The sequence below is a fragment of the Hetaerina americana genome, unplaced genomic scaffold, assembly GCF_022747635.1.
Source record: "Hetaerina americana unplaced genomic scaffold, ioHetAmer1.1.p SCAF_9, whole genome shotgun sequence".
Taxonomy (NCBI): domain Eukaryota; kingdom Metazoa; phylum Arthropoda; class Insecta; order Odonata; family Calopterygidae; genus Hetaerina; species Hetaerina americana.
In genome coordinates, this window is record NW_027287538.1 from 21,725,986 (window position 1) to 21,753,784 (window position 27,799).

A 27,799-nucleotide genomic window follows, 5' to 3' on the forward strand; every position below is an offset into this window, starting at 1 on the left:
AAGCCTTGGAATATTTTGTTATTGAGGGCCTATGAATAAAGTGGTATTTACTGCAATGGTACATCATTAAAAAAATACCCTCATATGTTGAATACCCTAAAATCTGGTGATCACAGCTTATTATTATAATGAGTGAACTATATAAGTGATATACCAATTTCAATTTAATGAGAGAATTTAATGGCATGAGTTAAAGAAATATATATTTTTATTGTTAGTATATAGTAAAACCTCATCATTTAGCATTGTAATGAACTATGCATCCTCTCATTCTATACTCATCATATGCAATTTATATTCTTGCTACCAATAAGCAATATTAATGACTTTTGTTCTTTTGATTCATTTGTGGTACTGAAATAAAGTGCAGGGTGCAGAAACATTACTTCCTTTTTAAAGGGGTTTTTCCTTTGTATTTACTCAGACTGAATGCACTCCTCAATTTTCATTCATGAACTCATGTCATCCAGTTCATTAAAGCTCCAAAAGAATTGTTCTTTTGGCCATATCAAACTTCTTGTGACAAGATGAAAAAATTATTTCTCCTGTTGGACTAAAGTGATTTAGCCAGTGATCTGAGTTGCGTGTACAGGGTCATGGGTCAAGAGATGTTAAATCTGACTAAACCAATGAGCAAAATTTGATGATTTTTAAGTATAGACAGGCAATGCTTAACCACTATCACTACCCTTAACTTTAATACAACAGGTGAGAGGACATTTCAAATTGCTTTCTGAGATTTATATATCCCACGAATGCCTTCAGGGTAGGGGAGACAGTTCCTCTCCCTGTGTGCACATGGTGCATCGTTTTCCTGAAGGTTAGAGTGATCAGAAAACAGCAGCTTTGACCCAATTGAGGGTGCCCACCCTAAATGAAGCACACAAGGTACACCATTTGTCTACACAACCTGCACAGAGATATGCCACAAATTATGCGTGGAGAAATAGAAGCAAACAATTGTGTAACTTGTCGATTATGTAGGATTTTTATAGGCAATTTTTCTTCAGCAGAAGGATCCATAATGCCCTACCGTCTATTTTTCCAAGCCTAATGTATTTTCCATCCTCTACCAGTGTATCGTACGCGGGCAACTGTTGACACGAAGCTAGAAGTTTAACGAGCATCCATTTGAATTTCCACATTTAATAAAATTTGGCAACACGTAGTACCTAACAAAACTGTTTTTTCAATGGGGGCAGCATTGCCTTCTCACAGGGTTTCCTTATTCATTTGTTAAAAGTATGGTAAAAGTTCGAATTGGTCAATGTGTCAGTGGTGGGATTAGGAAGTTTTAGGCTTGGTGCTTTCCGTAAAACAATTAATGCCGAGTTTTCCTTGTACGCCTTAGCGGATCGGCTCCGTTGTTATATAGTCTACCATAATGTTATCAGCAATGTATGTTCTTACAGCTTCACGTGTGAAGTTATTATTTGGCATAGATACCGACAGTAGGAAAAGAAGGTAAATTTACTAATTAATAGATTTTTATATGTGTAAGAGTTTTTAAATCTCTGGTCGGATTTTAGCAAAATATTCGATTTTTGTTGGTTCCATTTAAATAATGTATCATTGTCCTGAAAGTTTTTAGTTTACGATGTAATAATAATTTAGTCTGCCTCGCAGAATACAACCCATGTAATTTGCTTTAAGTCCCATAATATTTGCTTTAAGTCATATTGTCCACAGATTAATGTTGGAGTAGAATTTAATGTGGGTGGGGAATAAAATTGGAAAATCTAGGTTGCATCATACCTAATCGCAGTATAATTATGATGCTTAATTTGGTGTCAAATTTTCTTCAAATAGGGCTCTGTTTGGTAAATATTTCTTGTAGCTCTTTCAAGTACTAAAGGTGTGCCTGTTTGTGTCGATCGACTGCATTTTATCTTGTCTGCACGTACGCACCATTTTTTTCTCTGGTGACGTTTGCTCCAAAAGTCATAATTCTTCAAAGTTTGGGATTTTCGATATTTTATCGGGTTTTTGTGGTCATTTTCGTCACAGCTCCATATTGTCGAACGATATACTCGCCCAAGAAGATTGTAAAGTATATTTATGTCTGATGCCAGTTCACCGATCAGGATTTGGACTGGAGTTACTTTGCATTAGATTTACGTTGAAAGTGATGTAGCCTATTATGCGACTTCAAATAATCACACGCATCTCAAACGGCATTATTTTTTCCAGGATAGGCAAAAAGGAGTGCCCGGAATCAACAAATTTGAAAATAAGACGCATCGAGAAACCTCTTGGAGCTAACAATCGTTCTAGTGAGTTAATTTAAACTATGATCATAAACAGCCTATTTATCAGCGCTTCTTTTTGATCACATTATAATTTTGAAACAACAATTGAACACTTATCATTGTGCTTGGAAAGTGTTACTCTGGCTTCATTGCAGCCCGTGGAAAACTTGTCTCACACTCTTCGTGTTCATGTTGCCTATTTTGAGTATGGAGTAGTGGACACCAGGTATGATTAGGAGTTCAAATGAGAGTGTGAAAAAGAAATATCGGTTATATTTTTATTCGCAGCGGTTATATTTAACTCGCAGCTTAATCGAGGTTGTTGACTTTAACTTAGCATGTTTTGTTCATTGACAATAGGTATAGAGGAAAGATTTTAGTGCTACAGGGATATTTAGTTAGCAAATTTACTTTAATTGTTTTTGCAAACTTTTGAAGATCCTTGCCAAAAATTTGCTCAGGGAGTGGTGTGTGTTGATATTAATAAGAGTGCCTGCATTGATTTCAGGTTCCATTTGCCTCAACTTACCAGTTATGTCAGATCTTGATAGGAGTCACCATGTGCTAACGGTAAGAATGAATAGAAATTGTGGACATTTTGAATTCTTCTTTGTGGAGTTCCTATGTATGCTTCCAAGAAGTAAAAACATAATGGGAAAATTCTGTTGTAGAGGGAATGTCCAGACGAGGTGTTCTCATGGGAGAAGAAGAATATAGGCAAGGAGAACCAGTTTAATATTAAATCCAGGTGTCAGGAATCTAATGCTGATGTCATTGTCATAGAGGATAATCCTAATGACAATAGCCATTTGAAGCCTTTCAGTCATAGCTTTAGGAAGTTGGAAGGTGCTTTTGGCAAGGACCAAGTCTTAGAACAACAGCAGGTTCGAAGGAAAACCAAGTCATCGCATAATAAGGAGGTGCTCTTGGTGGACGATGATGATGTGATATTTGTCAAGAATGCATCGAAGCCACAGGAGAAAAGGGTCCATGTTCCGTGGACAAAGCCCATACAGTTCACAGGTATGAAATAACTTGGTACCTCAAATTCCTTGTACTCGGTTGGGTCTGTGCAAGTTATAATGGGCTGTGTCCCTATTTTGGAGAGATGGCTTTTGATAACTGAGACCCATTTCTCAAAGCTACAAGGCCTTGAATTCTGCTCAAGCATATTTTATTATTGTATGTAAATGCATAAAGATAAGTTGACTTAGTGTAGACAAAAAAGTTAATTGTGAGAAATTTCAGTTTTAATTCTTAAATCTAGACAAAGATAGGGGGTGAGGGTTTGCATGTATGCTGTCTAGTGACTGATGTGAGAATGTTCTCTGTTCCAGCATTTGAATGTTTGTAGCATAGTGTAAACACAGTTTATACACTTTTCTCGATTCATTTGAATATTTTCCCCTGCCATTGTCATTTCCATGCATGTATTTTCCATCCCATTTTGATAATTAGTGTAGAATTGAGACCTTGACTGAGGAAGCCGAATGTTTTTTCAATGTCAGTATAACACCTCTTCCTTGCTAAACTAAATTGCATGAATTTACACTCCAATCATATGAGCATAATAATACATTTCTTACATCACGTATCATATATGTGCCTCATTGAATAAGATTCTAAAGTAAAAATTAACGTACTAGGACTTGGAGGCATACAAGGTATATATTTAGGTTAGCCACAGTAGTACATTAGAGTGGATCAAGTATGGAAACTTAGTTTTAGATATTTAATAAGCTGTTCTCTATTAAATTGTGTAGGATGCATCACTGTCTTCATTACAAGAATATTTCTGTTTTTATTTGAATTTCAAATGGTTTAAGAAAAACAACTAGAGAAAAATCTTAGGATTTTAAACTATGATTTACAAACTGAATTTTATAGTTTTTCAAGCAACATTGCCATGCCTATTTTTTTCATATATAATTGAATCTAGTATGATCTATGCTATGTAATTTGCCTATTTGCTGTATTGTTTGATGACTTAACAATGGAAGGGTGAATACAATACATTGGAAATGATAAGGGCATGGTCCTGGCCTTTAAAGTTAAGTATGAAGCAATTCAGTGGTAGATATTTCGTTAGATTGTCATGCATGCCTACTCTTAAACCCTGGCAAATGAAACTTATGCAATTGTGTTAATGTTTGTGATTTGCATCAGTGCTAAAGATAAGTTATCCAGTATTATAATTACATTATTAATAAGGTTGATTAGTTGTGATTTGTAAACATGTACCCTAAAAGCATGTGGCGCCTTCAAATGATTATTCAAAGTATTGCATGTCATATGATCTTCTACTTAAAAAACTCATTCTACTTATTTTTGGGACAGACCCTACAGCCTGAATTCTAGCGTACTCTCTTTCCAAATCCACTACTTGACTGTTTTGAGTAGTGTAAATGATTATAATACTTGATTCGGTCATTGACTTTGGAGTGAAGTAATCTTCAGGATAAAGTTTTTAGTATTTTTGTAATCTCCTCACTTTTTTCCCAGTGCTGAAGAAAGAATACAGACAGTCAATCTCAGATGTAATGCAGGGAGAAACTGGTGTGCCCAAAAGTAGACCAAGTGGTTCAAGTTTTGTTGTAAAACAGTCATCTATGGATCAGAGTAATGCCACCGATGAAATAAAGATAACTTCATCTGTCACCAAGCTTGATTCTCCATCAGTGCAAGGAAGAATTCGAGCTGGGACATTATCGAGAGCAGCCATTTTAAAACAGTCATTACCCCCACCTCCCGCGTACTTCGGTGTGAAACCAAAGTTGTGCGCAAGGTGGAAAGGACTAGATGATAAAATAAAAAAGAAGCCCTCTGCCCTGGCATTGGTAAGACATTCTTAATTGCATTAGTAATTATAGATCATAATATTAATTTTTAGAAATTTTATGTGATACTAATGATTGGTGATTTCCATAAATATGTTTGAAATCCGTAAGTTATGAATATATTCAGTTTATTTCCATATCGCAAATATTTATAATAATTTCATCAAAAGGAATGCATCAAAAAATGCTGCTGAGTATTCCTAGATTATCTAAATTCAACCATTATTTTTCACTCGCGCTTGTTTTTATTTTGACTATTTATTGCTCTGTAGGGATATCCTTTTTAAGAACTTTGGAGTTCATTACTGGATATATTTTTGAATAAGATTTGTAGTATGTAAAATATTTTTCAAATGTCAACCAGTGTTGCAAATATATTCTATTGTTTCAGGCTTCACTTTGTGGAAGTATTTAATATCCATACTAAAAAGAAAGACTTATACTTTTCCATAGATTTTATTATATGGTACAATGCATTTCACTGACTTGCGGCATCATCAGGTACTGATGATGACGTACCTGATGATGCCACAAGTCGTTGTACCATATAATAAAATCTGTGGAAAAGTAAAAGTCTTTCTTTTTAGTATGGACACTGTTGCAAATTTTTTGTGATAATTTTATTGATGGAACTTAAAACCATTGATTTTGTGATCCACGTGAAATTTTCAGTCATTTTCTGAGTTGATAGTGGTGATAGAAAAAAATGTGAATTTAGAGTATTTGGCATGTTCTTTGGCCTTGTGCGGGTTTTCAATTCTGGTGCCTGGTTCCAAAAAATGAATTTTATCAGCTTCTAACACTTGGTTGGCCTGTAACCCAAATATCACAGTAGTTTCCTCTTTCCCCAGACACATATTTGAAATATCTATTGGTAGAATAGAATTATATTCAAGAAAGGCCAGAAATTGAAATGATTTTCAAGTACTGTGAGAATAATGCTGACTGAGGAATCTAGGAAATATTTTTTTTTCCTATTGCAGTATCAATGCAAACTTAAAAAGAACAACTTGTTCTCCAAGGGAATGTCAGGATCGACCTGGTCTGATTATGGAGAAGAGGAAATTGTTGACTTGAAAATGAATCCTCAGTACTTGGGAGTCAGTGTCTTATAATCAGTCCAACACCACGCAAGTTCCATATCAGTCAACTCCATGTGACTCATATTGATAGCAATCAAATGCAATGTTCAACCAAATATGCTTGAAGGAAAGATTTTCGATAGTGTTCTGATTATTGCTTAGGGATTTAAGTCCAAACATGCTTTGACTTCAAGTTTCGTCACATCTTCAAGGCTTCACATCTCACCACAAAGCTCAGTGGGAGGTGGGCACATGAGAGGTGGAGAAAAGAGAAGTGAGAGGGGGTGGTATAAGGGTGACCAGAAGGTTCAACATCAAGCTGTCAAACCCTGCTTAACATTTTATGAATGAATGGTTTAGAAGAGAGAAGCAAGCGTGTTGAAACAGGTTTCATAGTATTTGAATGCTGGAGTCAGAAAGGAACATTCTTTTAAACCTAATATCACATTTAATGGGTGAAAATATCACCTCAATATATGAGATCCATGATATTGGCTATCCATGAAGACTTAGGGAGGTGTAGAGTCAAGTCTCCATGTTAATTAGTTGAAAATTTTGTGAATACAAGTTGGAATGGATAATTCTGCACTCCTAGTATTGAGGGTTTTCAAAGTAGCAGTACTTGTATTGCCTTGGCCAAGATAAATTGTTGATAGTATTTGTTATAGGATTTCTTTACATCCTTGAATATTGGGAAAAAGTATTAAAACATGATATTGTCTTCTGCACCATCCTGAGACAACACACTCCCCCTCTAGCAAAGTATCAGGTTGAAGAGAATCGATTGAATGTTTTATTTCTTTCATTCCTGGATGCATTGAGGTGACAGTGATGAATTCACCGGCTCTGGAGATGAAAGAATATGTTTTCTTCTAATATGATAACTTTTTTATGCAGTAAAATGTACATTTGAAATGGAGTATGTTTTTTTCTGTATGCCGTGTTATGTTCTACTCTGCAGCAAATATTATTGTCTTTCTTTTTCAGTGTTCAGCTATTGATGAAATGAAGGCTTACAATCACATGTTACAACGGTTCACGAGTGAGACTGCTCCAAAACTGGCGAAGACCCGATTTGATTCCCAAGCATTTAAGTAGGTTGTTTATAGTAATTAATTAATTTAAATTGCTCTTATTTGTGCATTATACCCATGAAATTAAATGATTAATGTAGGTGAATGTTTTCAAAATGTGTTATTATTTTATGAGATGAAGTTCTTCTGCTAAGATCATTTGTAAATCATCATTCTCTCTTTCTTAGTAAATGTAGAAAAGCTCAGCATATGTTATTGGATGTGTAGATGGTGTAAGCATTGCATATCAATGGGTACTCCTTTTTCATAACCTTGAACTCTGAGTTAAACTGTAACCCTATGCTATGGATCTCTGTATGGAATTCTGTTCTTTTGGAGTAAATATCACTTATTCTAGAAAAAATAACATTTTTTGCTAAAAATCTAGCAGAATTTATATTGTACTGATACATTTTTATTATGCTCTGCGGTCGGCATTACCCGAAGTATGAAAGTGTCTGGTTTGTGTCATTCTACTAATTGTAAAGCAGTAGATGAGGTTATAATTTTCATTTTTACCCGACAGAGTTAACTCATGAGTAACTGCATATAAATTAAGAAATCAACATTTTAATTAATAAAGATATTCTCTGTTCTCAATGCTACGTCTTCTGTTATGTCTTCAAACCATCTGCCAATATGCAACCTGATAATTTTGTTATGTGACCATAGGTTTCTTCCTGTTTTTGTGGATAATTGTAACATGCATATGTTTTCTCCTTGTTGGCAGATTGTTCGAATCTCAACTGAAGAGGAACTTCTCATACTCTCGGCTGTTGAAGAGAAAGGAGGCAGTGGAGAGCTCCCAGGTGGTTGAGACAGTTGATCTCTCTGATGAAGATGTGCAGGAAGTTGAGCATTTGGATGAGGCCCGTGGACCAATCCTCCCCAAGAAGAAACCCAGCAATGACTCAATTGAAATTTTGCCCTCTAGGAAGGATGATGATGTGATCCAAATTTTACCTATGAAGGTTGATGTCCAGAGGACAAGGGAGCGTGTTCCAAAGGTATCCAGAGGTTAGCAACTTAAATGATTAAAATCCTTCAGCATATAACCTGTTTTTAGTTGTCGCTCTATAGAGGATATCTAGAAATATGGGATTGGGTTCTTCCGTTTTTCAATTCTTTGAAAATTCTGGAATAAAATTGTGAAAAGGATGATCTTTTTAGTTTTGAGTGTACTTTGACCTAAGCATTGTAATCACTATTGCAAACAATAGTGAAAATCAACAGTATAATAGAATTAATTAGAATAATGCAAGCCGGTGGCTCCAAGGAAATTGAAATAATTGAAGCTAAATGTTTCCTGTTAGATGTGACATCAGGTGCCTTACTTCACTAGTAATTCATTTTTTTTACTCATGTTGGAAGGTGGAAACTGAAGATCTCCGATTTTACCAAGAAACCTTTTTGAAGCACAATATAATGATGTCAGTGAATTTCTCAAATCTCAGTGTATAGCATTTCAATTACTGATCCCTGCCGCATTTTGAGGGAAATGTTAAGGAAATTCAGAAAAAGGACTAAATGTTAATGGCCAAAATTTATTATTTCATAGTCTCCCTCATTTAGAATATCATTACCTTCATGTAGAATCTTGAATAGATATTTCTATAAGAATTCATCAAAAGTATCATTATTTAGACTTATAAACTCAAATGTTGGAGACATTATTGTTTTTAAGTGATGATTTAAGAGAAATTATTATTAATTTGTTTCAGAAAAGGTAGAGATTGAAGAAAAGCCTTCTTGTGCTCTTCCGAATGCAGTGGAAAACATGATTAAAATGAATCCTATTACAAATGATCAATACATAAAGAATATGTAAGTACAGGCAAGTTTAAAATTTTTTCCCTCATCCAATTACAAAAATGTGATAACACTGTCCGATAAATGTCTGTGTATTAATGATTTTCTCATCAGATTAGAGTTTATGGGAGATTAATGTCTGTAATTGAAATTCTGTTATCATTTCAAGGATATGAAATCCCTTGAAAACAAAATTCCTCTCTTGATACTTTTAATTAAACTATCTGATGTTATTACTACTATGTACATACTATACTAGTATGTATCGCCCCTTTCTGAACCAAAACTGGTCCTCACCTAAGTAATCATTTGCCCTGCTCTTTATCCTCATACCACCTTTGCTGCATGTGAAGCCAAACTTATTGTTCTGTAGTCCTCGCATATGAGTGCCTTTCACCTTTTTGGAATAGGAATTGACTCTGAAAAAATCTTCCGGTCAATTTTCTCAATTATAATTGCTAAGAATTAGGCCATAAAAACTTTTCCTTCCATGTTTTCCTAAACCTTTAAGTCTTACAAATAATTTATCTGCTAAATTTTCTATAGTGTTTTATAGAAGGGCTAAAATTGGAAAGTTGTACATTTGTCCTGTCTTTTTGTTTATGCCACATTCTCCTGGCCTATTTTTGCAATTGTGATGCTTACCTTTCTAGATCTTTGTTTACCAATTTTTCTAATGTCAATGCACGAGTACCATCATGAATACTCTCTTGCCCACATTATATTCATCTCACCTCAAGTAATGGAAACACCATTGAACTGTCCTTTTGTTGACTTTCTCTGTAATTGGGATGGACAGTGCATTAATTATCTGTTCTGTCAATCCTGCATACTCCAATTATCCAATGTAAGATGTGCATTTCATTTCATTGTATTATGTGAAAGCATTAATATCAAGACAGAACATGTACGGGGTTAAATCTGAGCTTTAACTAGGTCACACTCTTGCATCAAAATAATTGGCTACCCTAGCTACAGGTCCACTCAGACTTATACTCACTTGTGCATATCCTATATCATTTGTTTGTATGTCTCAGGAGTTCCTTCTCCTTTAGAACCCACCAATTAACTTTTCTTAGCACCATTTTTAAGGCCTCCTCTTAGTAAACACTAGGCTTAGGTCTATGTTTACCCTCCAGCATCTTTCCCTCAGTTATTTTAGAGACAAATATCACATCCATATTCTTACTTTATTGGTATAAATCAAAATTCATTTGCAGCATTCAATGTTTGCTTTGTAATTTTGACTTTGATCATCTCCTCTCATAGCTTCACTATAAGTGACATTAATTTTATTTCATGCTAGTTCTTATATTTTTTTGGTCATGTTCCTTTGTTTCTTCAAAATATGCATGAAGGTTCTTGTCTTCTTTTCCTTCAGCAATTTTTTCACTCATGATTGATTGGAACAGTTCAGTAACCCAGTCAATGACACATTCATCACACCTTGTAACCACAACTCAATGGGTATGCCATCTGGTCCTACAGTTTTAACCTTCTTCCTCCTTCTCAGGGCATCTTTAAATTCTTTTCTATTGTTGGCTTCCACCATTGGATGTTTGTGTTTATTAAATATTTTCTCTTTCATTCTGAAAATTTGTCAAATCTCCAAAGTAGTCTTGGTAGTAATTTTCAAATGAATGTCCTTGCCAATGTCCCACTGGTCTGGTCATTAGTGAATTCCCAAAGTATCCTTGGATATAGCCTAGCCATTATTATTATTATTATTATTACTTTTTATTTGCCCAGAGATCACAGTACAAAAAATACCAGGTGGGTGAAGTATGTACATGATATAAGGCACGTCAATGAGGAGCAAAGACACAGGCTCAGTTAAGATACATAAAAGAATAGATGCTCATAGTTACATAAGTGTTTGGTACAAACCCATGAACATCGGCTGTAACATGCACATACAATATCAAATTCAGAAAAATCATTGATCACAAACATGAATCAGACCATTACCATTGCTAGAAACTAAAAGTATGAACTTACTGGTCGGGAATATTGTTGAGATATTCATCAACCGAGTAAAACATATTGCGCTGTAGATATCTTTTTAATTTATGCCTGAATGCAGCAGTTCCCTGTGTATCCTTGATACTTTTGGGTAGTTTGTTAAATAATCTGATGCCCATTTCATTGGATCCTGATTTCAATGCTTTAGTTCTTATATTCCCATAATGGAAGTCATTCCTGCCTCTGGTGTAATGATGATGATAGGCAGAGTTAAGAGAATAGTTGCCGATGTTATTTTTTATATATAGAATTAAAAGCATAATGTAGATGCATGGGAGTGGTAGCAAATTTAATTCATAGAAAATAGGCCTTGATGGAGCATTGTGAGGTTTCCTGGCGATGATTCTAATAGCTTTCTTTTGCATTTTAAAGATGGTTTGAGAAATAGCAGCTGATCCCCATAATATTATACTGTAGGTTATATTTGAGTAAATTTCCCCATAGTACAAATTGAGTAGTACAGTTTTACTTGTAGTTTCATACAGGTGTCTTAATAAGTAGCAAGTTGAACTGAGCTTGTGTTGGAGGGCTTTTACATGAGTATCCCAAGAAATATTTGCACATAGAGAAATACCTAGAAATTTGCATTCTGTCACACGCTCAATTGATAGGTCATTGATTTTTACCAGCAGATCATCTGATATGTTCTTATTGCGTGTAAAGTTTACTATTTTACTTTTATTTACATTTAAGTCTAGAAGGTTGTCTGTACACCACTTGTTTATTGCAAGTATGACAGACTTAGATTTATCCACAAGGCTGGGAAATGTTTGTGTTGATATTATTACATTAGTGTCGTCAGCGTACAACACTGGTATTATTCCATCATTATTTGGTAAGCAGTTAGGTAGGTCATTGATGTAAATCAGAAAGAGGAGTGGCCCAAGGGTTGAGCCTTGTGGAACACCTTTGTTAACTTGGTATGCTTCGGATGAATATTTTGACCCATCAACTGATAACACTACTTTTTGAGTGTGATTATGAATATAGGACTTCAACCAGTTTAAAGGACTTCCTCTAATTCCTATTCTATTGAGTTTAATTAGTAGTCTATTGTGGTTTACATTATCAAAAGCCTTTGACAAGTCAAAAAACATTCCAAGAGTTTTGCGTTTAGCATCTAATGAATTAAGTATGCTGTCAATTGCCTGACATATGGCAGTTGTGGTAGACCTTTCAGATCTAAATCCATGCTGAGAATTTGAAAGTAGGAAGTTTTTTTCGAGATAAGATGCTATTTGCATATACATGGCTTTTTCGAATATTTTAGCAAATGTATTTTGGACGGCTATTGGTCTGTAGTTATTCAAATCATTTACACAGCCATGGTTTTTATAAATGGGCACTACTTTTGATTCTTTTCATTGGGATGGGAAAATCCCTTGTATCAAAGATTCATTAATTAAAAATAAAAGGGGTGCTTTTATGGCTTCAAAACAATGATGAACAACTTTACCAGGAATTTCATCTGGGCCAGTACTGGATTTGTTTCTGAGTGAGGAGACAATAGTTTTTAGATTGGTTTCAGAACAGGGCTTGGCAAACATTGACGATGGTGCATTTGCTAAAAGCACATTGGCTGGAGAAGTAGTTAGGCAAGGAGCTGATACGTAGTATTTGTTAAATTTATTAGCTAGAGATGAATAGCTAATGGCAGTGTTATTTTCAGGGTTACAAAGTTTTGGGAGAGTGAGTTGTGGATTTTTCTTACCTCTACAGTCAATAATTATTTCCCATGCAGTTTTGGACTTGTTATTGGAATTAAGTAGCTTATTATCATTATAGGTTCTTTTCGTGGTAGAAATCAGTTTACGGTAATACTTATGAAATTCCTTATAGAGTAACCTTTGTTCATGATTGTTTGAACTTTTACTGTAGATAGCAAGTTTTTTAAGGATAGATGAGTAGTAACGGATCTCATCAGTTAGCCATGGCTTACATTTAGTTCTATGAAATATTTTATGATGTGTTACTGGGAAACACATTTCAAAATTGTGTTTGAAAATTGAATAAAAGTAATTGAAACCTTCGTCTAACCTTGGACTAGCCACCCATTGCAAACTAGTGAATTAATTCCCTTTTGGCATTTTATTTTCAGAGTTGATAAATTCAGCTACGAAAGGAGTAAAATTGAAGAGGAGCTTGGAAGAGAGCGTTTAAAAAAGAAACTATGGTCTGAAAGGAGGCATAAGTTAGAAATATCTTTGGAAGACAGGTTGAAGAAGTATGTGAAAATCACTGATGTTATATTGGAAGAAGAAGGAATAGATGAGGTAGAAGAGAAATTGCCAGAATTAACAAATGAAATGCTGGTAAGTGAAAAGGTAGATTCTCTAATTTGTTTTAATTTTATTAGCTATTACATATGTTTTAAAAATAAATTGGCTCTACCTTTATTGCATATAAATGTGCAGGCATATGCATTAGATGCTTGCTTTTTCATCCCTAGCTCTTAAACCTGAAATTCAAAATGCCATTTTTATTCTGTGATTTTCAATGGTGGGACAATTTTATCTTGTTATTTCTAAATGATATAATAATTGATCTAATTTTCTGTATTCTTACTCTGTAAAAATATTTTTTTTAATAGTCAAGGTGAATGCATTGATATAGATTTTGTTTTTTAACTAAACTATTATTTAGTAAAATGAGGAACAATTCACCATATGTCAGTGACAGCCGATGTTTTTATTCCTTACTAATTATGCTTTCACTAAAAGAAACATTGAAAGTAGAAGCTTTAGTTTGTCATTCAGCTAAGGGGTTGCAAGCATTGCTGAATGAATTGGAAATTCAGTGCGACAGATATGGGATGAGAATAAACATAAATAAAACAAAGGCTATGCAGTTTACCAGAAATAGAAAGGCTAAGTTAAACATTAAAATAGGAGGGCAAAAACTAGAGCAGGTTGAACAGTTCACATATCTCGGAAGTGTTTTGGACCAAAATGGAGAAGGTAGTAAGGACATAATGAGAAGAATTGCATCAGGCAAAGAAGCTTTCACAAGAAAGGATTCACAAGGAAAGAATTGATGACAGGGACGTTGAATAAGGATGTTAAGAAAAGGCTTGTTAAAACTTCAGGAAGGAAAACAAATGAGGAGGTCCTGGATGTGGTTGGGGAGGAGAAGGGATTACTGGGAGAAGTCATGAAGATACAGAAAAAATGGATGCAAAGCATATTGATTGGGAATGGAATGTTGAAGACTGTGATAGAGGAGAGAATGTTAGGCAAATGAGGAAGGGCCAGGAATAGGATAGGGATGTTTGATGGGATGAAGAGAGGAAGGAAGTATTCGGAATTGAAACAGGGTTTAAGCAGGGTTATGTGCATATAATGGAGAGAATTTCACAGTGCAAAAATTATTTGTCTAGACTGGAATTTGGACCACGATCCATCTGTTTCTGGTAGACTGCTTCAACCAGTGTGCTACTGAGGCATCCTCTTGGTCTGTGGATTACTGAGGCTAAATCTGGATCCCAGTCATGGCAAATGATTTTTACACTGGAAAATCCTCACACTTGCACAGCCCCGGATGTTCTAAAATTTCCACCTGGGCATCTCTCAAATTGAGTTTAATTTTTGGAAGTTTTCATGACAGAACTCCCCATGTCAGTGTTCCCATCATTTTTTCTTGTTTCATTTGCTAAGTGTTCAACATGAACTCTGATGTAAAATACTGTTTTTTTCTGTAAAACACTTTTTTTGAAATGTGGGCACATTGTCGGGAAAAAGTGTGGAATCATAATTAATTTCTACAAAATTTTGGGAAAAACATGGCCAATTAAAAAAAAGTTAAGAACTTGATGTGTGAATGAGTAATTCAAATGGAAAATGGGAGGAATCTAATAAAACTTAGGTCCCTTTTGCTTGTGAGATCCATTTATTTTGGCCGTTGTCTTGATTGAAATTTGCCATTCAAATTCATTGCCCTTATTGTAGTGGCAGTCCAGTGAGTGATTAAATCAACAGAATTTCAATATCAATTACTGTGATCCCTTCCTTTTTCAAGAATTCAGTCGCTAATGGAAAAAGAGAAGAAACATTTCTGTCTCAATTTTCATCTATATGACTCAAGTTGGGAGTAAATAAAAGCAAATTTGTTCCATTATAATTTGAATTACCAAACCTAGTCCCTAATCTTGGTTTCCCATGTATCTACTATGGTATTTGTTGGTTGTGGCAGTTTTTGTAAATGTATTGCCACGACGGTCGGCAAGAGGAAGCCTGTTTGAATATTTTCTCTCTCGGTCTGTGGTGTACATGTGTTTTAAATGCATGAATTTTAAACCAATCCAATACCAAGTCCACTGCCAATAGCTGGCAGCCATATTTTCTATTTGTGGTCTCAGGGGTGGGATCTGTAAGTTGAATGGCTGTGAATTAATAGAATTTTCCCCTTGCTTTCCAATTCTACATTACCTGTCTTGGTATGTAGGCAATCTATTACATTAGGGCTTGAGATTCATTCCCTCCCATTTACTTTACCTAAGAACTTCTGTGGTGGATCAAATTAACCCATATTTAAACTAATTCTGTCTATAACATGTATATGTGTGTGGATCACTATGCATGTTCCTTTTCAGGAATTTTAAGTGAATGTTTTTTTTTCTATTTCCGCATCCCTTGAACAACCTCAATCTCTCCCATCCACCATTTCCTCAATCTCTCCCATTCTCCAATCCACCTGCTGATTACACACCCCCTCCCATGAACCTTTTTTGGTGTATGGTGGGGTATTTGTGTAGTTGCAGACATGTTCACTTATTCCAAATTAAAAATGTGTCAATGAAACATTTTTTTGCAGGATACAGTTCATCGTGCATTACAGAAGGGTAAAGGTTGTGTTTTGGCACGTTTAGGAGCGAATGTTATCACTGGTGCTGACATTCAAACTCTAGCGGACAGTAATTGGTTGAATGATGAGGTAAGAAAACGAGATTTGTTTCTATTTCTTGTGAAAATATTATTGCAATGACAGTGCTGTCTTAAAGGGTGATTTTCAAATTGTTGTCCTCATCAGTCGGAGCGGTTTTTTTCAGTTTTGTTTCTAAAGTAAATTTTCTAGTAAAGAATATTGTGGTCGATGTACAGGAATCCATCCATGGCTTGTGAGGGATTATTACAAATTTTGCCAATTGGTGCTAATAGCAAAAACATTTTCAGAAAACTACAAGTATTTCATTATATTTTCAAGTCTCAAACCAAAAGCAATGAACCTGAGAATTTATATATCTGAGTTGTGTTAAGTCATACTTTGATTCATAGTTAAATGCCTTGAGTCTGCATATGTTAACCAGCAAAACATGCAAACCAGGGTTTATTATTATTACATAGTACTCTGGAAGCCACCACCAGGGTGCGTAGCAGGGGGTGATTACATACCAGACTACCTCCAACCCAAAACTCTCTTCCCCCTTGCATGGTCGGATGTTATTCTGATCTTCTATCATCCATGGGAAAAATGACAACTTAAATTTATCTTTTGTACACTTAATCTCTCTCATTTTATTTGCATGATTTTTCCTTCCGTAGTATGATGGAGCTAATAATACTAGTTCAGCATCATTGCTAAAGAGAAATCCAATTTAAGCAAGAGATTTCATCTGTGCTTGGTATATTGTACTTCATATATGCTATGCTTACACCAAACCGTTGAACATAATCACATTCCATTCCCCTTCAGCATATTTCACAGCATGCATATCATACTTTCAGCTCACTTGTACTTGGAAGTCCCGTGAACTTTCTCAGTATACATGTGCATGTGCGCATATGCGGAAAGTAAACTGCTTGGCAAAATGCAGTAATTTTAAAATAGAGAAATACTTTTCTATTACTCTAGTGTTCAAAATAATTAAGAGACAATGCCGGTGTATTGGCATTGTATGAAAAACTTTGTAGTGCACATTCAGCAGGAAATTCTAGGAAGCAATAGAACTTCCAGCAAGTCGTGTGTTTTTACGCAAAATGAAAAGCAAATCGAAGCAATTACAATGTTTTGGTGAAAAAGAAAAATCAATACATCTGCATCTGATAAGGAGTCATGAAAGTAAGACAGTAGGGAATACTGAGAAAAAGTGCTTATCAGTCTTTGGCTTGTAGACATCGAGTCACTTCCTGTCTCATTAATATGCCAGGAGAAAGCAATTTTCCTTTATGCCTTTGTGCATCTTTTCAGGATAAGCAGATTATTTTAACAAATTGGGCTTTGTTGAGAGAAGGCATAAGTTGGCTACATTTTGTGAACAATGGTGTGAAAAACTTGAGTAGATGCTATATATATGCGTAAAAGAACTGTAATGTTCTCATCAAGAAAATAGTTTCTCATTTATCAGATGTATTTAATGCATACATAGCTGTGGTGATATCATGCTAATCTTGTTCCATTGCACATTTGATATTAATTTTAATGCGTAAAATTCTTGTTCCTCTGGAACAATTTAATAATATGGCAGCCAATACATTTAAAATCATTTTTAATAAAATGAGAGTAGGCATCCCATTTTCATTGACTTAATTCATTATCAAAGAATGTTAAGAATTTAAGTTTAATATGTGCATAACCAATCCATTTTTTCTAACTTTATCCTGTGAGAAGACTTGATGGTTATGATAAAAAAATAACTTGGTAATGTAACATTATTCACCAGATCACCTTAAAAGTGAGTTACTTATTGAAACTACGATTGAATAAGAACTATGCATGGCATCATTAAAAAATAATATTTTTGTAAAGTAAATTTTATCAAAAAATGTCATATGCCATTTCAGTAATGGAATTTTGCCTCTAATTACTTCTGCAAAGGATCAAAAACTCACTTAACTTATATATTTATCTGTGATTGAGGTTTGACTAAGTTCATTAATGGCATTAACATTTCAGGTCATTAACAATTACATGGACATGCTGACACAGCGTGGGCAAAGTGATGATTACCCCTCAGTATATTGTTTCAACACATTTTTTTACCCCAAACTTAACAGCAATGGATACTCATCCATAAGAAGGTGGACCAAGAAGGTATGCATACCTATTGGAATATGCAGGTTATAATAATGTTTGAAATCAGAGGAAGTTTTATACTTAGTGATGTCTTAATTGCAACAGTGCATTCAGATGTTTTATTCCATGTGAAAATTCATGTGAAATAAGGTCTTTTTTAAGTGGCCAGAATTGAGGCTTTATGAGAACGTTAGATATATGTTGCGTTGATCTCTGAATTGGGGTGACGTTGTTCATGGAAGGAAATTGTACCTTAAGGAACATAAAATTGCAAAAATTGTATATTTACATCAATTCATTTGGTAAAGGTTGAAGATAAATGACTTTCTTGTAGTGATGAGGCGAGCAACAATTTTAAATGTGTAGGGAGTCTTTATATTGTAAATGTTCACTTTCATTCTTTACAACTTGCAATTTTTTCATGCCAAAGAGTTGTTTCTAAAACTTGATGCAATTTAAAATTGAATTTAAGTATATTATTGTGGGTCGCGGTAGTCCAGTGGGTAGAGCGTTGGACTGCTGACCAGAGAGTCCCGGGTTCGATTCCCGGGCAAGGCACTCTGGGCACCTGCAGCTCCACCCAGGCTAAAGTGATTTTTCGGGTACCAGGTCTTCCTGGGAAACCATAACTGGCGCAGGGAAAGAAACTGACCCCCCTACCCTGATGTGTGAATTTTCACACGCCGTATAGAGCTTAGTACTGGGTGATCTCTACCATCACCTACCATCCAAACCGGCCTTCGGGTTGATTACTGTTTTTTGGTTTATGGTTTATATTAGTCATTTTTTGTTATAAAAGAATGAAGAGCTTGTTTGTATCTCAAATATGCATTGTTTTTTCATCTAACTGCTAATCAATACAATGGTGAAAGAATTACTGCCAATAAAGATTTTCTTATCCTTTCTTTGAGGTAATGGAAATATCACCCATTTTTGGTTTCTTTTTCCAAGTCCCTTTCTTGTACAAATAATTGCAGTGAACTTGCAGTGATTTGTGTTACAGCTGATTTAGTTATTCCTTTTAAATTTTTACAATTGCATGCAAGCACTATGACTGACTGCTTCTGTGATCTCTTTACTGAAAAACCAAAGTTTCAATTCAATGATTTTAAAACAAATATAGTTACTTGTTACATGTGGATTCATTCGATTTTTTAGAAATGTATGAGTTATGTTTCTAGGTACGAAATGGCCATATATCACTTCCTTTTACTTTTAAGTTCAGTATTGAATTTTGATATTTGGCACTACAGGAATCCTGATTATTTTGGAATTAGGTATGATAATAGTAATGTTTATTTGTCTGAGAAATCAAAATGCAATGGTGCCTTACAATATTTTATGTATAAGACCCCTCAGGTTGTGTTGTAATATAAATGTGAGCATTTAAGGAACAAATAGGATAATTCATGAAGTAAAATTAGGCATGTTATTGTTCATTAACAGATCAATTTTATTAGGACAACAGGAAGTCTGTTGCACAAATGCATACTTGTCTCCTTGCGTCCCAATTCCATCCTTTTTCTTCCAACTGACATGTGATGCAAGTAATTATTAGTTCTTTTGAAATGAGAATGATTTTTTTGACGAAGGAAAAATCTGCTGTTAGTTTTTACGTAAGATAAAAGAGATAATATATTTATTATTTATTATTATTATTATTTACAGAATTACGTTGCAATTAGGTGAATTTCCTGGTGGCAACGGTCAAGTTAGGTCAAAGATAACTCTTACAATGAAAATTACATACAAACACATAAAAACAGATAGGAGACGAAATATTTTTGTATACAATGACACTTCCACATCACATACAAAATGCCATCCGCATCACATTCAAACCATATTTTCATAAGTACAATGAAGTTTATTACCCAGTGGCTGCTTTACATTTAAACTTGAAACTTCTAAAATTGGATGGAAAGGGCTCAAACAAAGCTCCAGGCAGCTGGTTCCAATCAATTATAGTTCTATTTAAAAAAGAGTATTTTTTCTTATTTGTTTTTTGAGTCCTTATTTTTATTTTTAGGCTATGGTCGTTTTTTCCCTTAAAGTTAGGCTTTTCTATCCCTTGCCATAAATCTTCCCACGCGTCGTCCTTTTTAACAATTCTATACATCGCGCCTAACCTACTCCTTTTTCTTCTATTTTTCAAACTCTCCCATTTCAGTACATCTAACATTTCTGTGACACTATCTGTTCTTTTGTACCTTCCGAGTACATATCTTGCTGCCTTTCTTTGAAATTTTTATATCTTTTTAATATGTCCCACCTCATATGGATCCCATACTATGGACGAGTATTCTAGGATAGGGATAACCAGTACCTTATATGCTTTTTATTTTGTGGCTACGCTACTTCCTTTTAAATTTCACATCATATCATATAAAAATGAGGGAGAGGGAGATTTTTTAATTGAACAGAGTAATGCCTAAAATGTGACATTTTTCAGACATACTCAAATAATTCAGACTTATGACTCATGCCATCAGTTTGAACTGTGACATTGCTTTGACAAAAGTGAGTAATTATTTCAACAGTCCTTCATACAGTCCTGTGTTGAGGTGACTGTAAAGCTATGGTAAAGCGGCCATATGTACATAACTAATTATAATTTCCCTAATAATGTTTGATCATTCTAGGTCAGTGTGCATAGCATAAAAATGATAATTGGATACATTTATGTTTAATATTTGAGAGAGTGACTTAAAACTTAAAATATGTTAAAACTTCAAGATGCCTCTTTCATCAATTTATGAGTGTATTACTTCTTATGTATTATCACAAACTTACGAGTCTCTTTTTTAATGGATTTGTATTTAAAGGTGGATATTTTTCAAAAAGATATGCTGATCGTTCCCCTCCATTTGGAAATTCACTGGGCACTTGCTGTTGTGGACTTCAGACAGCAAACCATTTGTTATTATGATAGCATGAATGGAAGGAAAAGGAATATTTTACAGGTAAAAGAGTTGTCATAATCCTTTCAATCCTTGTATTAAGAGTGTAGACTTTCTGTGGTGGGTGTTTCTGCTTCATGTTCCTGTTGATTTTACCCACCCAGTATTTTTTTTTACTTAGTCAACTCATGCTAAAAAGGTTGTGAATTACATTGTGATTTGACCACTTTGATAAAATATTTCTGTTTTCTATGTTGTGCTGATTAAAGATGCTTGTACTGGGTTGGAATGGCTTTGCTTATTTGTGGTACATAAGTTGAGAATTTCACAATTCTGCAAAAAAGTGTTCAACCATCTGGGAATTCCATAAAAACCTGGGAATCAGACTAACGATAAGGAAATATTTTGGATAAAACCCAAAGAGTTTCTCATTATGTGTCTCAACCTGCTAGAATCTTTCCTGCTGCATTTGGTGAGATTTTTTTATTTCTTGCTTGTAGCCATGAGTGTACATTTTTATAAAGTGATTCAGTTATGACTTTAAATCAGAGTCTTTAACTCTAGCTCATGCTACTAAGCTCTGTAATGTGTGAAATTCGCATATCAAAGGGAACGGGCAGTGGGTGCAAAGAAATGGGGAGTGGGTGCATTTCCTTTCCCTGTGCCACATCTGATAGCCAAGGAGTACTGATACCCAGAAATTCACATACTGCTTGGGCCTAGCTGGGTGTTTCCAAAGGTCTCTCCTGGATTTCAACCCAGGTTCCTAGTTGGAAGCCGATTGCTATATGCCCCAGGGCACCTTTCCAATCTTTCATGGTTTCAGCAAGTATGAAAATCCTAATCATGTGTGAAACACAATGATTATCACTTTTGATTGATTAATATTAGATTTTTTCAGAATGTTAACATTGCAATTATATGATGATCATTGTCATAATGATCTATTGTTATAGATTACTAAGGGAATATTAATTTTTTTATATAATCACGAATTAATTATGCATGCCTTACAAATATTTTGGGTTGATAAAGTTTCAGAAGTGGCATTTTTTTTATGTGACTACTTAAAAAAACTGAATTTTTTTCACACCTCAGGATTGGATTTGATTAATTTTTACTCCACATTCAAGGTTTCTTCGTGCCGTATTTTCTGATCTCCATTGCTCACATTTTTTAGATGAGGGTAGAGAGGGAGACGAGTGAGTTTAACTAATGCTGATGAAAAAATGTGATGCATATGTGATGTGCTTTTAAAAAAAACATTTTATTACACCTCCTTCATGTCATTATTTCATGATTCTGTCACTTTTGTGCTTATTGCGATTGGGATGCCTCCTAAAAATTCTGTCATTGCTGAGATTTAAGCTTTGGCCCTTCGGTTAGGAAGGCAGTACACTGGTGACAGCATGCCGTTCATCTCACCCCTCAAGGATACCGCCTTTTATCGATCATATTAGTGCATATCAGGAGTTTATTTAATCATTCAATCAATATTTTTAATGAGCAGTAGTGCACTGGTTAAGTTTTTTATGTAGTCATTAATTAAGCACTGCTGCACTTTTAAGCCACACCTAACATGATACTAAATGCCTTTACATCCCATGTTTATGATAAGCTATTTTTTATTAAAGATATTTTATATCTCCTTTTGATAGTGATGGGGGATTGGAATGTGCCGGTAGACGAAGGAAGAGATCGTGATGAGGAGGGGGACTACGGTTTAGGTACAAGAAATGACCGCAGAGAGAAAGCAACTGAATTCTGAAGGAGCCAGGGGCTAGCCATCACCAACATTTGGTTTAGACACCACAAAAGGTGTAGGTATACATGGAATATGCCAGGTGACTCAGATAGGTATCAGTTAGATTATATAATAATTAGGCACAGATTTAGGAACTGTGTGATCAATTTGCACAGCTTTCCAGGAGCGGATACAGACTGATTAAAAATTTAGTTGTCATGAAGTGTTGCATCTGTTTCAAAAAGATAAGGCACGGGCGGAGGCTTAGGAAATGGAATGTAGAAGCATTAACTGGATTGACAAGGAGTATTAGCAAGCTGTAGAAAAAAACTTGAATAGGGGAAAAGAGTGGAGTACTATCAAAGAAAAATAGGAATGTGTCAAGAAAGGGGTATCAAAAGCCGCGAAAGACACTATAAGAACCGTTAACGGTAAAAAGGACAAGGAAACCATGGGTCACAGATGAGATGATTACAAAGATGGATGAGTGAAGAAAATGGAAGAATGTAAACACTGAGTTAGGCAGAAAGAAGTACAAAGAGTTAAAAAATAATTTTAAATGGGTCACAAGTAAAGCAAAAGAAGCATGGTGGAAGATACGGGAGTGAGGATATGAAAAGTTTGAAGAGGAAGGGTGAAATTGATGTGCTATACAAGAAGGTTAAAACTATCAGGAAATAAGAAGAGAAAATCTGTGTTGACTGTTAGAGATAAATTGGGTAAGATAATTGCTGAAACAGAAAAGATCTAAGAGAAATGGAAGGAATATATGGAAGAATTGTATGGTAAAGAACTTAGACCAACAAGCTTAGACATACATGTAGAAAGAGAATATGACATAGATGAAGATAGCTAAGGTCCAGGTATTCTCGACGATGAGATGGAAAGGGCATTAAGGGAGATGAAATCAAATAAGGCCGTTATGGTGGACAACATTCCTGCAGAACTACATAAAGGTATAGAATTTGTGGGAGGAAGAGTCAATATGGACTGATTTGTAGCATTTATGAAGAAGGAATCTGGCCGGAAGACTGTGTAATCAGTGTTGATTTCTATTCCGAAAAAGGTAAAGGCTACATCCTGTGAGGACTATAGAACAATAATTTTGATTTCCCATGTAGCTAAAGTGATTCTCAGGATCATCAACAAAACAATGGAGATCAGGGCAAATGATTACTTATGGGACGAAGAGTTTGGGTTTAGGAAGGGGAGAGGCATGCATGATGCCATTGCAGTAATGAGATAACTAATCGCAAGGAATATAGAATACGATCAGTATTTACCTGTTTTGTAGATTTCAAAAAGGCATTTGATAGAGTGAATTGGGGAAAACTAATGAGGTTATTGCAGGAAATGGCTCAGATTGGAGGGACAGAAGGCAACCAGTGCATGTCTCAGACTGCTCAGGTGCGGGTGGGGAACTGGGAGTCTGGATGGGCAGTGTTAGGAAGAGGTTTAAGGCAGGGTTGCCCATTATCACCGTTGCTGTTCAACCTGTATGCAGAGGAAATGATTAAAGAGGCATGGGAAGAACAGGAGGTAGGAATGAAAGTGAGCAGGGAATTCGTAAAATCAGTTAGGTTTGCTGATGACCAAGCTTTAGTTTGTCAATCAGCCAAGGGGTTTCAAGCATTTGCTGAGTGAATTGGAAATTCAGTGCGACAGGTATGGGATGAGAATCAATATTAATAAAACAAAGGTTATGTGATTTTCTAGAAAGAAAAAGGCTAAGCTAAACATTGAAATAGGAGGGCAAAAACTAGAGCAGGTAGAACAGTTTATGTATCTCGGAAGTGTTCTGGACCAACACGGTCAAAGTGGTAGGGACGTAAGGAGAAGAATTGCGCTAGGCAAAGAGGCTTTCACGGTGCGGTGCGGGTGCGGAAACGTGGTCATTGAAGCAGGAGGATAGACTTAGATTGAAGGCTTTTGAAATGTGGGTGTGGAGAAGGATGGAGAAGGTGAAATGGACCAAAAGGAAAACAAATAAGGAAGTGCTAGGTATGGTGAGTGAATAGAGGGGATTGTTGGGAGAAATCATAAGAAGACAAGAAAAATTGGGTGAAGGGTATATTGATCGGCAGTGGGATGTTGAAGACTGTAATTGAGAGGAGAATGTTAGGCAAACAAGGATAGGGCAGGAATAGGATAGGGATGTTGGATGGGTTGAATTGAGGGAGGAAGTATACAGCGGTGAAGAGGGGCATGTTGTAGAATAGGATGTTGGGTTGTATTTTGTTAGGGGAGACAAAATATTTATTTGTTAGTTATGTCCATCCAGAACTTACCTTAACCAGTAGATTACCTAATGTACATTGCTCATGCATGCTTTCTTCCCCTCTTTTCGCAATCTTTCCTCCACTCTACCATACACTCTGATAATGTGTAGGGATGTGCCAGAACCATTGGTAGTGACAACACTGCTCTAAAACATGTTGATGCCTCTGTTGTAATGCGTAAATATATAGTGGTGCCTAAAAAAGAATCAGGTTTTAGAAATCCTGGTGTTATGTATAAGCATGTATCCCCAACAAATGCTGTATACTATATTCTAATAATTAATTTTTTTCTTTCTTTTCAGGTATTAATGAAATATTTGCAGGATGAAAAATCTGACAAGAAGAAGGAGAAGTTTGATAGTTCTGGATGGAATATTAAGTTGATCCAAGTGAGTAAATTATCAGTTTCTTCGTTTCACTTTAACTCAATATGAATAATCAATGTCAACTCCTTTTGTTATTATTTTAGTAGTAGTTTACTATGTTTGGGTAGGTGTTCGATAGGCCCAGTCATCACACACTGCTGTGCTTATTAGCCTCAGGAAATACTAAACTGATTGCCCTTCACTCCCATATTTAAATAAGTCCTTTTTTAAATCTGCATACTTTCTAAGCCTCTTAATTCCATCCAAAATGAATATTCTTTTCCTCACTCTGTCTTGCCTGTCCAACATTATCCCCATCTACACTGCAGTTTGCATTCCATTCCTAATCAATAGGTTTCCCTGATTCCTGTTTTACTTCCTCCTTTCCCCCGAGCAACCATCTCTCTTCCTCAAGTCATGGCCAAGCACTTATTCGTTTGTGTTCCCCTCCGTAAATTTCATAGTTTCCATTATTCTCAACATCCACGTCTCAAAGCCATCTATCCTACCCTTTGCAACCTAAAGTACACACACTCATACAGATGTCATATGTATTTTTGGGAATCTTTCATTTATCAAAAATTTGCCTTACATTTAGGTATCTAAAGACATGCACCCTAATTCCTAACAAGTTTGGATGAAGCTTTAATCTCAAACTCTCATTTGAAGAATATACGGAGCAATAAGGTTTTAATTTCTTTTCACTTTCAGGACATACCGCAGCAGAGAAATGGATACGACTGTGGGGTGTTTGCCTGTATGTTTGCGGAGACTTTGTCACGGGGAGTGGTCAGTGGTTGGAAAGGGTCATCAAAATGCCGTCGCACATATCCCCCATTCCCGTTCTCGCAAGACAACATGCCGTACTTCAGGAAACGGATGATATATGAAATATTGTCCGGGAAGTTACTTCAATAATGCATTTTGTGCAAGTTGTGACATACTTTTTTTATATTTATTAATTTATATAAATTGGAGGATTTTTTATTTAATTTATTTAATTTTATATGAAGTTTAATTCTGATGATGTTCAGCTTATATATTAAACAAACCCTTTAAGCATTTAAGAAAATGTTCTTTAAAACCAAATAGTGTGTCTGTTTTGATCATTTACATGATACACACTTTAACTTGTGTATTATTAATTAATTCATGCTCAGCCGTAATAGAAGGCTTCATTTCTAGAAATCTGACAGTGACCCAAATAAACCCCTTAAGTCAAAAGTATCCTCTAAAAATATGTTGTTGTATAAATGCCTATGTAAACATAAGAGTAAAAAGAGTTTAGCTTTGTTTTATATAATTGATGCTTCCTTTCTTTCATTGAATTATGACCACAGGAAACAGGCAGAGAATTTACACCTATTTTGCTGGAAGTGACCTATAAAGAAATGTTAGGAAGCTAGGTTAAGAAGCGTATCAAATACTAAAAATGGCATCATTTAGTGAAAACATAAATTGTCAATGGAAGATTTTTAGGATGAGAACACACCTCATAAAATGGAGACCCAATTCAATGAACTCAATCCTAACTACATTTCAAATTGAAGGATGGAAAATCTTGTTGGGACAAAAATGCATCATGATGATGGTAAATGGTAAAAAAATGCTGTGTTCACTGAGTAGTTGACATGGAAGTGTCGCATTTATTTTTGATACAACACCAAAAGATATGAGTGATTAGGAAAGTCATATTCATAAAGGAGTTCTATTGCTACTTCAGTCCCTTGTAAACTTAGCATTAGCAAAATTGTGTACTTTCAATGACTTTCCCATGCATAGTATAGACTAGAAATAGGATTGTAGCAAATCATAAAACTACAAAAGGAAAAGGCTGAAGCAAGGAAAAGATTATTTCAGGAAAGTCTCCCTTAGGAGATGGTATTACTATGGTGTTTTTTGTTGTTACAAATTCTGGTTATGGCACCTCAAGCAATGGTAACAGAGTCCATGGTTTTGTTTCAAACTCTTATTCATTTAAAGAGGTAAGTGAAGAACCAATGTAGAGTTTTATTGTTTTTTTATTAATAATAATTAAGAGAGGTTTTGAAATTGAAGTGAATGCATTTGAAACCTACACAATGATCACCGCTCAGAGGTACATATCTCTTTTATAAATGGTTTTATTTTATACCTAGCATAAATAACTTGTGGTGGAATCACTATTAAGTCAGCTATTTACTGTCCACAACAAGTACCTGACTAGCACAAAATAATGAATGCAATGGTCTTAGAGAAAGACTTATAAAAATGTTCAAGAAGAATGCCAAATTTTATTGGAACTCTCATTACTTACCATATATATTGACCACAGCGAAAACAGAAGGAAGCATCAGTATGACTAATGATCTATCTCACTTTACAAACTTCTAAACCACCAAGCTTGGTTTCCTTCCCATACATACATAGATTATTCACAACTGGTATCCCA

The 27,799-nt window shown here is 35.1% G+C and overlaps 1 protein-coding gene across 3 annotated transcripts; it reads left to right on the forward strand.

Annotated features, from left to right (window-relative positions):
• Window positions 1-1,263: 1,263 nt before the first annotated feature.
• LOC139698783 (uncharacterized) lies at window positions 1,264-26,641 on the forward strand. 3 transcript variants are annotated; one of them, XM_071597694.1, is made up of 14 exons: window positions 1,264-1,464; window positions 2,191-2,273; window positions 2,758-2,819; window positions 2,921-3,272; window positions 4,752-5,086; window positions 7,156-7,262; window positions 7,972-8,258; window positions 8,963-9,065; window positions 13,171-13,384; window positions 15,882-16,001; window positions 17,961-18,098; window positions 20,906-21,043; window positions 25,306-25,392; window positions 26,080-26,641. In XM_071597694.1, the coding sequence occupies exons 1-14, from the start codon at window positions 1,385-1,387 to the stop codon at window positions 26,284-26,286; spliced, it is 2,313 nt and encodes a 770-aa protein (XP_071453795.1). In that variant the 5' UTR covers window positions 1,264-1,384; the 3' UTR covers window positions 26,287-26,641. The 3 variants fall into 3 exon arrangements, with proteins under 3 accessions (XP_071453795.1, XP_071453796.1, XP_071453797.1); XM_071597695.1 differs by lacking the exon at window positions 2,191-2,273; XM_071597696.1 differs by lacking the exons at window positions 1,264-1,464; window positions 2,191-2,273 and adding an exon at window positions 2,447-2,475.
• The last annotated feature ends 1,158 nt before the right edge of the window (window positions 26,642-27,799 follow it).